A 12,862-nucleotide genomic window follows, 5' to 3' on the forward strand; every position below is an offset into this window, starting at 1 on the left:
CTGTCTTGATAAGAATGCCTTTATACTGGAAAGGAGCTGAAGGCAATGACAAGGAGAGGCGGTTTATTACCTGTCATTCTGCTCATAAATGTTGAGTCCAAGAGCATCTACGCCTAGCCAGAGTTCAGAGCCCTTCTTGTTCTTAATGCTGAAGTAGTTCACCCCATACATTTCCAGATCCTGTGCAATTTTCAGGTACTCCAAAACAGCATCTTCTCTGCAGCATGCAAAAAGAAAGCAGATACTCCTTTTTGAGTCTATAAGCCATTGCAGCAAGAAGTTGCTGTCTTCCTACACGGGCAGGGCAGCAACAAGTTGGTAAAGGTTCCAGGCATCACCCAAGTGGACAATATCAAACCCTTCAGACTCAGTTTTGTTTTACTAAAGAACACCCATCTGAAGTGGATTACCAAGGGCTGAGGCATGTGAACGTAGCTACTCTGAGCAAAATAACCTGAAGAATGCTTAACTCATCACAAAGCAAGCCACAGATTTTTGCATGCGTTCATACATTACACACTCATATATCACACTTCTTCAAATACAGCAGTTTCACATTGCATCAGTTACCTAATCATTCCTCGATGTTCCTCATGCCACACCTGGATCCTCTCCTCCCATTGGTCCTTGTTAAGCTTGTGCTGCTCCAGAACTCTAAGAGGAGTACACGGGATGTTTGAGATCAGCCACTGCATTTAACATCACTCTCAAATAATGCTTCATTAAATACTCCACTGGCATCCCACAGAAATATTCCAGGAAATACAGTTTTATTTTAAGACTTGCCAGACACACACCAATCAGTATTCAGACTTCTGAAAAATGACAAGGTGCATTCAGCTGTGCTTCTCCTTGTAGCATTACATTTCTTGTTTTGGAGCTTCTCTCACTACTTCTGATTAGTTTCTTCAGTAGCAACAAGATGCTTAAGATTAACACTTTTAATCAAGTGAATACTAACCACAACCCTCAGAGAAATACGAGGTTATATTTTATTCTGAAAATTCCAAACAAGACACACCACCTCCCCTAAAAAAAAAAACCAAAACAACAACCAAGTCCCAAACCCTTTAAGGCAAAGAAGGTCTAAGACCACCCTGGTTCACTTACCTCTGTGGGAGCAGTTTGTCACTAGCAAGGTAGCCAGACTTGTGCACCTCTTTGCTGAAGTCTCCATATTTTGACTGGACAGCATAAGAAGCCAGGAGGACAGCTGTTTCAGGAGGGCAATAAATGTCATCGTTCAGAATTGCCTCCTTCACTTGGAGGAAGAAAAGGCGCTGTGTGATGTCCTGAATCAGCTCTTCTGCCACATCCTCTGGGTAGAACTTGGCACGGAATTTGAAAAGCAGGGGGCTTTCTTTGCGTACATCCTGTGCTGTTACCTGGAACAGAGTTAGCAGATTTTATAGTCAATGTACCAAGTGAAGACAAGCATACATTAGAAAAAAAAAATTTCTCATTTGCAATGTAGAAGTGAGTGGACAGAAAAGCAAGGACTTTCAATTCCTTAACTGCTAAATACCTCATCGCCTCTCTCCACAGGACTTATGACAAGCCACTAGTTATGATCAGCACTAGGTGAGTTACTTTCCATGTTTCTTTGCAACCAAGATGCTCACATGAGCACCACATTAGCATGTTACCAGGAAGGATAACAGAACTGCCTGGAAAACAAACAGAACTAGATATAGGAGGACCAGGTCATGATTCTTTGCACCTTGGGGAGGGGGTCTGTATACTGAAGGAAGGCTACACCAACTTGCTAATTTTGTAGAACATCAGGTGTGCAGAAAGGCAAGAACAGATCCCTGAAGGAAGTAAGGAGGTTGAATTTGCCCTTGCTCTCCAAGAGGAGGGAACCCAGGACAAGTGAAAGCATGGAGCAAACATACCTTTTTGTTCAATTTCAGCCATGTTGAGAAGCCCTTGGTGTCCTGATACTGAAGTCCAAAAAACCAGACCTCTCTTAGACCAATAGTCTTGACGACCTGAAAGAAAGATGATTAGCAAAAGCCCCAGCCAGATGGGCTGATCTCACTAGCGGCTAGGAACGTGTTATGGGGGTAAGTTCAGATGAACACAAAGACGACCAGCACCCCAGCCTCCTGCCTCCCCAGTGCACAAATAAAGATGATAGGGCATCCGAGAGGTGTTAAGTGGGAGTTCTAGTGTATTCTTCCCTCCCCCTCTTCTATTTAAGGGTTGCTGCTATTTATAAACAACAGCTGGGACACCATTTTCTTCAGCTACTTATAAGCCAACACATATAGCCAAACCACAATGCAACAGCTCAGACAGGTGTAATAGCTGCCAGCAATCAACATCACAGCTCCATTTTGAGGTACACCCCTCACTTATCATGCAAATGTACTACTCCTGGGAAAGCCATGAATCACCCTGCCAGGTTGTGTCCTACTAGGTTGTGCTATTTTAAGATTTGTATTCTACTGTAGTGATACCTGTGGATAGCCTTTCACACAGCTCTTTAATGAGCAGCACCATTAAGGGGTGCTGCAGTGGGTAAGTCAATATGCTATTCCTTGTGCCAGGACAAAGCCACCACAGATATTACCTACACCACTACTAAACTCTCTCCGTAGTCACGTCCCTAGCACACCATGGGTGCTATGTAAATAAGAGTTAAGGCAGCTTTACAGACATACTGTAACAAGAGACAAGAGCCTCTGGGGGAGGGGGGGGGGGAAGACTACAGCAGTACAATGCCACTGTTGGTAAGAAGGAGAGGGAAGTTTCTCAATAACGCCTGTTCATTAGCAGGCGGCCGTGCCACAGGGTGCTGCAAGTCTAGAAGCTAAGCTCCCCCACACCTCTCCTGAACCCCCGGGAGCTGTTCTCACACCAGCAAACAAGGCACCTACGTGTCATCTCCATTACTAGACAAGGGAGGAAAAGAGTGAAGACATTTGTCTTTAGGTCAACACCGTACTTAAAGCGTGACACTAAGCTGCTTTTACACCCCAGCCACCCCTGGGGCTGGCTCACAGCTTCCCTCCTTCAGAGGGACTCAACAACTGGAGAGCAGGGAACAAGCCTTGCCCTGGGAGAGCCAGCTGCCTGAACACCCTGCCCCCCTGCCAGGTAAGCTGACATAATTTTGTACTGCCTTGTCCCACCTTTTACGATTTCTCCCTAAACACTTCCTTTGAAGTTACTTCCTTGTTAAATCCTAAGGATGCACTCTGCTCCCTTCTGATGTGGTCTCTAGCTTTGGCAAGATGCAACACTAAGGACACAGGTTCCCACAAACACATTACTAGTGAGATTCTTTAGCGCTCAGATCAGACATTTCTTCTGGCCTTACAACACCAGTGTCAGTTCCTTTCAGGCCCAGAAAGCAAAGGCAGCTTTCAGCAGAGGCATGCTATTAGCAGAACATACAGAGACAAAACCTACGCAAGGTCATACAGCCTACAAACACTATTCCACTAGAGTCCATGAAATTATTCAGCCTGTCCCTGTTTGAGTACGAGCTGGAGAGCTGGCCTAAAGCCCCTGCAAACACAGTGGGACCTGAGGCAGATAAACCCTTGCTTGTGCACATCACATAGCAGGATGCACACAGCTAAGGAGAATTTCAGAGAAGAATCAAGAGTTTGCTGTATGCTTTGAAAGCGTGTGGTACAAGGAGAGGAAGAAAGGCTGTCCCAAAGCCTAAGGAAAGCTCTGTTCTGAGCACCATTAATATCTGAATGGGATGTAAGCTCCCCCTCCGTTGCATGTAGCTGCTTGCCTCACTTCCATTTGTCAGCAGCTTATGCCTGGGAATTCAACAAGCTGGACTGCCTGCAAGGAACTGAAAGGAATCAACCGAGGCCCTGCACAAAAGGACTTTTATTCCACAACAGAAGTCTGCACTGCAATAGCAGTGACAACAACAAACTGGACAGAGGAGCGGGGGAGCCAGTACAGCACATCATCACACCCCCACGCTGCTACTGTATCAGGGAGGGGGGCACACGACACAGCCCTCCTCCCTACCTCAGCTCTAGCAGGTTATTTAGTTCCGTTTAGCAAGGGAAAAAGCATGAAGAAACAGCTTTCTACAGCTGCAAGGAGTCTGGCTGGCAGCTAGCAGCTCGATTATGTTTGGGCGTGTACAGCATTCAGAGCCCTGAAGAACTGCGAGATGTTCCAAAAAGCAGACAGTAACTGGCAGCAGCTGAGGATGAAGAAGGGCTGACACACAGCACAGGACAATAGAGAGCACTGTTTCACACAGACCACTGCACTTCAATACCTAAACTTTACACTCTTAGCTGGAGAGTGACATCTTTTCTTCATGCCAGGGAGAACATTCTGTCAGTCCCTGGGTCTTGTTTAGCCTCCAGTACAAGGCTTAGCCTACAACTGGCAACAGATTACAGGCAGCCCTAATATCCAGCTGCCCCACAGTACCTTGACCAGCCATGACAAAGCTCGCCATCAAGGGCCACTAGCCTAAAATTCCACTTTGTGAGCAATACTGCCGCAGGGGAAAAGGTGCAGTGAGAGTCACCAGAAATGCCCCTTCTTCAGACAGTCTAAGCACACAGTATTATTATTATTATTTTTTTTTTACTTAAGTTCAAAGAAACACAACGCCTTCCAAGTAATCTTTTCTCTCACTTCTCCTTACTCCACATTTTCCAGGTCTGCATAACTCCTCCTGTCCTTCCCCTCAGCTCTCACCCATCTCTCTCTGAACTATGTTCTTGCCATTGAATGCTGTCCCACAGCTGAAGGGGCCATAAGCAGCCTCTTAAATGTAGATTTTAGCATCAAGACGATGACTGAAGGTTGCCCTCATTCTCAGCCCAGGAAATACACTACCACAATGGCAAACAAGCATGGGTCCTGCCCAAAAGCACCATCTACACGTGGGCAAGACCAAAGCATGCCAGCAGAGAAGACTACATTCCACTTGGACCAAGTTTCTGGGCCAAAGGCCAAAGCAACCCAGGCTATACCACAGCACAAATCTGTCTTGAATCTCACCTGCTGTGCTAGTTAAAGATGAAGCAGGCCTCTCTCCCTTTGTGACCGGCATGTCAAGTACTTCTGAGAGAAACCTGCTAGCAAGCTTCATTGCTGGAGGAGCTCTGAACTGGTGCCACACCTGCAGTTCCGTAAGCCATAGTCAAAACGTACTTAAAACATTGTCTTCCAAGTACCCTAACGCAACACCCAAGATGGGCTCCATCTACAGCCATATTCAACTGTTCCCCTTCCATGTGGCAGATAGATATATTTCTAACTTTCCCTTTCCAAGGGCTAAAATGCCAGAGTGCTAAATGACAGGATGTTCTTTTGAGTTTTTAAGCTTATTACAGTTTGCCACTGAACCCCTTAGTAACAAACAGTCCATTTTGGGTTGGCTACTGCTTTTATAAAAGCCAGTAAGTTTCCACATGTTCTTGTGAAATTTGAGACATTTCCATACCACACAACCACAAGCTTTCATTACACAAATGAGTTCTGGGGTTTGCTGGAAGAACCAGTCACTGTCCTGAGACTTGCTGCTTTCCCCCATTAAAATGACACTGAGTTTTCTGTTCAGTGCTTTCATCTACTGGATCAAGTGCTCCAGACCAGTTTCCTATGCATTTAAACACTACTAGGGAGGGCTTTACTGAGGTCCTAAAGGCTTCTCTACAGTCTCGCCCCTCACAAAGCTTAACATACAGGCCATGAGAGACCATCTGCTTTTACTCCAAACACAGCTCAACTCAGCTGCAGTTACTCAAGAGTCAAGAGCAATTTTCACCCACCTGCACTGTAAGCTTTAGCGTAAACTGGTACTCTACAGAATCATTAAAATCACTGCATCAGATAAGCAAGCTAGGGCAGGGCACATGAACTCAGAATCTTAGGAATCCTAGTGCTTAATGAAATCTGTAAGATCCTTAAGAATTTGTAAGGAAAAAAAATAACCCCACACTCTACTACATATTAGTCTCGATGCTGAACATAAAATACAGCATCAGTGACTAGGTTTAGAGTGAGCAGAGAGATGCTTATTATTACAATTTTAACCTATAGCCAAGTGGGCTTTTCTATCACCAGCTCAGTTTTGACTCCAAAAGCTCACAAAACTGAGGAAAAGCCTCCTAGGAAGGTTAACCACATGCTTTCAAAGTCCAAAGTGACAGATGGTACAGTTTTTCTAACCTCACATTTCTCTTTAACCTGTGACTTGGCTTCACTGCTTTTAACTGGACAGAGACTGGGAGCTCCTGGTTACCCTAAAGGCTTTTTCTGGAGTGGCATGCTGAAGCCACCATCTCCTGGACTTTGCAATGTGCAAAAGTTAGCATCAGAAGAACTGAAGTTTGCATGATCAGCTATAGGCTCTGAAAGCACTAAGCACATCACTGAGAAGCAAATCTGTTCTAAAGTTGGAGAAGGAGAGTTCATTTTAGGTTGGGGAAGGAAGTGCTGACTGAACAGTTTAGTAACCACAACTCATTGTTAAAGGGATCCTGCTGTAAGGCCTATCAAATGGGTGGAGATTGCCACCCATCAGCTGCATTCACCACCCAACAGACCTAGGATAGCAGACAGCTAAGAGTCCTCCACCAGAGGCTAGCGAAAATAAGAGGCTCTGAAGGGAAACGAAACAACAAGGCACCAGGCAGGATCCAGGGTCAGAAGTGATCAGAAAGAAAGCATTTGAGAAGCTGCTGCATACAGCATGTGCATGGAAGAAGGGAGTATGTTTTCATACCACAGAAGTCAAAGCAGTTGAGGATTTTGTGCCTAGCCTGTAAGCAAGCTGCCTGAGGAGCATGGAAGACGCAGCATCCACTAAAACAGGGCATTTCTGTGCAAGCCTGCTAGCCAGCTATGGGGCACTTTGGCAAGCAAGTTAGTTACCCCTCTCCCTGTCCAAGGAATAGGCTAGACCTCTCACACCCCAACAGGCCAAAATCTCACTGATTCAAGTTAGAATCAATTTACCCCCCCAAAAAAAAAAGTTTGAGAGGAAAAAAGATTGGACGGACACAACTTCAAAGCTGTCACCAGCAATAAGTAGCTAAGCATTTTTACCAGAGAAACAGTTAATCTTTCAAGTGTAGGAGACCTATAAAGCAAAGAAATGCTGCAGTTTACACACTAGTCTCCCACCCAACTGCACCTCAGTCTGATACAGACATGGGTCAAAAAAAGAAAACAAGCAGCTATCATTGCAGTGTCTGTGCCCTGCATCCCCAAGAAAGCAGTATTTCTAGGTACCTGTGAAATAATCAGGCCTGCAGGATAAGCAGCAACCCTGACAGGCACAGTCCATCCTCAAGCTCTGCTCCCACTCCTCAGCTGCTAGTGATAAATTAAAAGAAGAGTTACTGGTTTTCCTAGTGAGTTGATAAGTGCTGGAGTTCAGCAGATGATGCTAAGAGGTACATAAGCAAAGCTGCAGCAGACAGACAGTACACTCCTCCTATCTCAATTAATCCAGCTTTTGTCCATGCACACAAGCTTAAGCTATTTAACTTAAAGCTGTATTATTACAAGCCTAGGGGACAGGGTGTTACCGGAAGCTCTGTAATATAAAATCATTATGTTACTGCACCATATATCAACTCAATGATATTTCTACAGCCAGCTACTTGACAACTTCCAAAGCTGTGAGGCATCTGCATTGCTCTATCACTACAAAAATTCACTTTGGAATTTACCGAGCAGGAGAGGAGACAGGAACACTTCTATCTCAAGCTTACTTACCTGCTGTGGAACTCAGACTCAAATTGATCCTCCTCATGAAGCTACTACCTAGACACAAGCTTTCCTAAAGTCTTCTGAATCCTATTCAGAGTAGGTGTCAGAATTATGTGTGGCATAATGAATGTATTTAGCTACCTTTATACACAACAGGTGAAAAGAGATATTGCCTAAATGTTACTGACCAAAGCCAGTGGCATGCACCAAGGTAGCTGTGCAGCTAGAAACCTTGGCAATGCTTAGCAGCTTCCTTTTTGCTTAACTCGGAAGTGACAGCTCAAAATGAAAGGGTACTCTAGGGCAAAAACATGCAGGATCTCTTAAAATTTTTCTGTGAAAGAGTCAAAAAGTCAGGTTTCACACCAGAAGGTCCATGTGCTGCAACAGCAAAACCTTAACTTTGCTTTGTAGAGGAAGTATCCCTTCCCTCAAAAAAGCATTGATGAAAGCAGCTCCTGTTTCAGAACCAGCACCATGCAGAAACCACTAGATTAGTAATTCCAGCAGCACAACATAGTTTAAGGAAGCTAGCAAACGAACAGCCACAACTTTGTTCTTACACACAGCATCATCTAACCCAAGACCACCTCAGGACAGAAAGTGACATGGAGTGAACAGATTATCAAACAGCAGTCACTGCTTACTCCCCATTAGCAGTATCGGTAGGGAGAACAGCTCTGGACTATCCCTTTACAGAAACTAATCCACACAAACAGATCAGCCATTTGAATCATACTGGATATATGCCAACTGACGATATATTTGAAGCCCCATCCCCGTACTAAAGGGAACAAGTTTAGTATGTACTGTCAGCTCACTAGAGGCTCTCATGTTTTGATTTGGTATTCAGTTAGTTCTTAATGCAAAGATCAATAATCTGTTTGAGCATGTCCACATACAAGAAGTACTTGCTTTCCTTTATGTGCAAGTCTGACTATAAGGTCTTTTTTTGCAACAGAAAAGAGCCTTGAATTTTCTATTTAAAAAAAAAAAAAAAAAAAGGACAGTCTGCTGTGTATCTGCATTCAGAGACCAAGATGAAATGTCTCCCATTGTGGCAGAAGCCGAATAGCTACCTCCTTTGCAATTAGTTTCCTTAATTGCAAAGGGCCAATGATTAGATTGCAGGGCAGCAACAGCAGCTGGGATCAGACGACTCAACCACTCACATATGAGTAGCCTTCAAAACTCCTTATTCATGCTAGAGCTGGGAGACTTTTGAAATCCCCACATCTACTGCCAATTCCCTACCCTACTGCTCACAACATTCAAACCCTGGCAGAGGGTTACTCTTTCTACCATACTGTGATAGGTCTTTTACTCATCATTTAGTCAAAGCCTGGACATCCGTCACTAACAAGGCTCTAGACTATTCATTTCGGTATCAGCCTTATCAGGAACCAACATCAATACCTCCACAAGGAAATCTTGTGTGTTAGGCAGTAGAAAAGTTTAATTCTTATTCCAGTGAGCATGATATATAGACAGTATAAAAAGATTGTGTCCACCAGACCTCTTATAAGTAGCAAATGTTTAACAGCTAGCTTCAGACACTTTCTGCTCTTCCAGCTCTACCTACAATCCAATTTAGCTGAAGTACATACTGTCTTACTTACATTAGCAACTTAAAGCTCTGCAACAGCATTTGTTTCCTCCCTTCCCAAAGAGTTTACTATGGAAAAAACAGAACTTCTGTTCAGACAGATGCTGTGTGAAATACACTGCAATGAGGAGAACATGCAGCTGTTCAAGAACAGGACACAAAGGAGTGAAATCAATTATTAAGACATGAAGAGTTCCCATAGTAGAAACACAATCAGATGCTTCTCAGAGACAAGCTGCTGAAGCCCCAGTCTGCCACCACAATGTCAGTTTGAAGCAAAAGGTGCAGATGCTCTAGAGCTGACTGAAAAAGCAATGTGCAGATTAGAAACACTACTGACTTCAGTAGTATCACTTCTTAGCACTTGGGTGATTTGCTTGGATAATGTCAGAAACCAGGTATTGAAAAATAATCATGGATAGCATCCACATGAAGAACACCCCCTCCAGAAAAAACACAACCCACGATTCACTTCTTGATGAACTTGAGGGCATGTCACCTCAGCTTCACTGGCATATGCTCCCATGAGCTAACTCTGGTGGAGTTCCACATTGCACAGATGGATTCTGGACAGAATCCAGCTCACATTTCTATCAACCAAAGCCTGGCAGAGACCACAAAGGGCTAAAATACATAGGAGCTACTACGTAGTAACACAGAGACAACTGAAACTACACTACAGCTCAGAACTTTCCTGAAAACCTTTCTGCTTTTCCCATTATGAAAGGATGCTCTTTCAGTAAAGCCTAAGATCTCACTCCCTCCATCTCACAGGGCTGGGCTGCAAAGAGCAATATAACATCTAGTGTTGAATCATCCAGCCAAATGTAAGAGAAAGTAGTAGTCTGTGGTTAAACATCTAAGAAAAAATTTAAATTCGGTTTAGTGGCCCCAAATGAGATAGCTGACTTCCACGGGTGAGTCAGCCCGTAAGTTTCTCTCTTAATTAAGATAGGTACTATGTACAACTAGCCCCAGAACACTTTGCTATCTGGCTGGCAGTTCCTTCATCTTGTCATTAATCCAATACTCATTTTAAGCTGTGAATTTACTGTTCAGATTTTCCTTCAAGGAGCAAATCCATGGCCTTCAGGACTACAGCAGAGAAACATAGTGGAGCCTGTCGAAGTTTCAGCTGCTGTAACTGACAATGTCTGTCTGCAGCTGCTCCAGCCTTGGGCTGCACATACATCCCTGCTTCTGTCTGGGCCAAAGCAGGAGGAAATTTGCCTAGCCAGTGGATGCTGAAGAGGAAGGCTAAAACACCCAGACGAAAACAGCCCTTTCCAGTACATAGCTTCTCTTAAGATTTCCACCAGGGCCTGAAGCAACTGTAGAACATCACTTCACCTGCACTTAAGGGCTGTGGCAACATCTGAAGCCCAGCTAAGCCTCTCCTGTTTTAGAGACCAAGTACTCTTTGAAATAAATTACATTATGCTCACAAGTAAGCCAACCAGAGAGAGCTTACTGGCTCCTTCATAAGACTTATCTTATGAATTATGACTGAAGACATCCAATTATTATTATTATTATGAGCTATAACGACAATTCAGTTCATTGGAGGTAAGAATAGCTATGAAAGCATTCTTGGAGATTAAAAAAGTGTAGTAGTTTTGAAAAAATGTACAATTTCTTATTATACTGAGTTGTCTTGAAGTTATTATACACACTTGTCACTTAACCTCAAACTGTTTTCTTTCGCCTCAATAGAATCACAACATCTTTATCAACTTTAGATCTTCTGCACCTCTATCACTTACCTGATCAAACAGTTGCTTCCCTGTAGTGTTGGGCTGGATGGCAAACTCCAGCTCAGCATCCATGGTGGTAACACGCACGCTGATCTGAAAGACAGAAAACACATCGTTACAACACATTCTCTATGTGACACTGACCAATAATGAAAACCAACATCTGCCTACAGCCAGGGACCAGCCGCCAAGCCTCCAGGAATTTAACTGTCAGCAGTTACAAAGTCATCTGCCTTGCCAGCACAGTGTTCCCAGTTCCCCCTGTATGATACAACATTCCTGTTCCACAGCGTAAGAGTATATCCACTCTGTTTCTACTAATATTCCCATCTATGTATGGACACAAGAGCCATTTACAGCTTATAAAGCTTACTTTCTAGTATAGAACACTCTGGTGTCTTTCACAAGAGCACAGATGTTTCAAGCCACACACCCAGACATCCAATCCTTCCATTTGAAGGATCAATGTCAAGAAAGTCCCTGGAAGCATTAACAACTCTGCGTGCTACAGAAGACTGGTCAATACTAACAATACTGTTCCACTCTCCATGGGTATCTGCAGAAAAATAGCTCACAATCCCCGATAAGCTCTCAGGGCTTTGGGTACGAAGCAGACAGGACACAAGGATGATCTTGCGTGCTAAGGCCAAAAGTATGCATGCTGAACTAATATATGCACTAGCATGTGCAGGTGCTTCACAAACCCATAGAAGTATCTCTATATAGTTGCCTACTGCTTTCCTATTCTTTCAGGAAGGTAAAAGATCTTTAAACATTGCAGAAATAGGTTCAGGTGTAATTTAATACCACAGTCAAGATTTCATGACAATGTCAGCCTTAGACATGAGAAGTAAGATCATCAATGGTCTTTCAAAAGGAGCATTATATAATGCACTCTGTCTTGACAGGAAAGCCTCAGCATCACGTTTTCACATGTGAAATGAAAGCAGCAAGGGAGTTCCCAATTTCATCCCACAGAAGCAGGACACCTGTACATCTCTCAGCAATAGCTCTCATGAAGCTAGTTAAACAGCAGAGGCACTTCACCTCAAAGATTAGTGTAAAACAGCTTATTCCATGCACAACTCCTGATCATCCACGGGAAAACATCATATAGATTCTTCGGGGTAGATAGGAATACTCCTGCATGAACACAGATGATGTAACTTCTGACCAGGCAAAGCAAGGCCTGCAAGTACACCAAGCTGTCTGAGAATTCATTTCTATTTGCATACCTATCAACTGAAAAAGGTAGGTATATCTCACGATTTATGAACACAAGCTGCAGATATTTTAGATCAAACTGTTTTAATGCTTTTCCATCACAAAGATTCAAAACTTGAAGTTGTACAGACCTAGCACACTGACCTTGCCTTCACAGTTCTCCTTCCTGTCAACAGCCATTTACCCTGCATCAAACCTCTCAGAACACCACACCAGCCTTCCAGAGGTGAAGGTGGGGGAAATTATGCTGAGAACAGTTTTAGCAAGAATAACTCGAAACTTGCATTTAGACTATAAGTCAACCAAAAAAGCTAGACAGAGTAAGCAGAGAAATATTCAAGGAACCACCCAATACTGATACGATCACAGCCACTTCTGATCCCTGTATGCCTACTGACTACATGGACAGATTTCACACCTTGTTTACTAAGAAAGCAGCAGCAGACTGCTGTAGAGCTACAGCCAGGATTTTTTTTCCCCCATAGGCAAGAAGCATTCTGCTATTTAAGACCAAGTCAAGTGCCAAAAGAGACCACTACCTACAAATACATTTTCAAGT

At 43.7% G+C, this 12,862-nt stretch overlaps 1 protein-coding gene across 1 annotated transcript in view; it reads right to left on the bottom strand.

Annotated features, from left to right (window-relative positions):
* MSN (moesin) overlaps window positions 1-12,862 on the bottom strand; it is a 47,618-nt gene that overhangs the window by 8,724 nt on the left and 26,032 nt on the right. The window contains exons 2-6 of the mRNA XM_037408064.1: window positions 11,089-11,172; window positions 1,896-1,991; window positions 1,111-1,385; window positions 571-654; window positions 71-217 (exon numbers count right to left, since the gene is read on the bottom strand). Of these exons, the coding sequence (XP_037263961.1) occupies window positions 71-217; window positions 571-654; window positions 1,111-1,385; window positions 1,896-1,991; window positions 11,089-11,172 (686 nt within the window). The remainder of the gene's footprint in view (window positions 1-70; window positions 218-570; window positions 655-1,110; window positions 1,386-1,895; window positions 1,992-11,088; window positions 11,173-12,862) is intronic.

The sequence above is a fragment of the Falco rusticolus genome, chromosome 14 (assembly GCF_015220075.1).
Source record: "Falco rusticolus isolate bFalRus1 chromosome 14, bFalRus1.pri, whole genome shotgun sequence".
Lineage (NCBI taxonomy): Eukaryota > Metazoa > Chordata > Aves > Falconiformes > Falconidae > Falco > Falco rusticolus.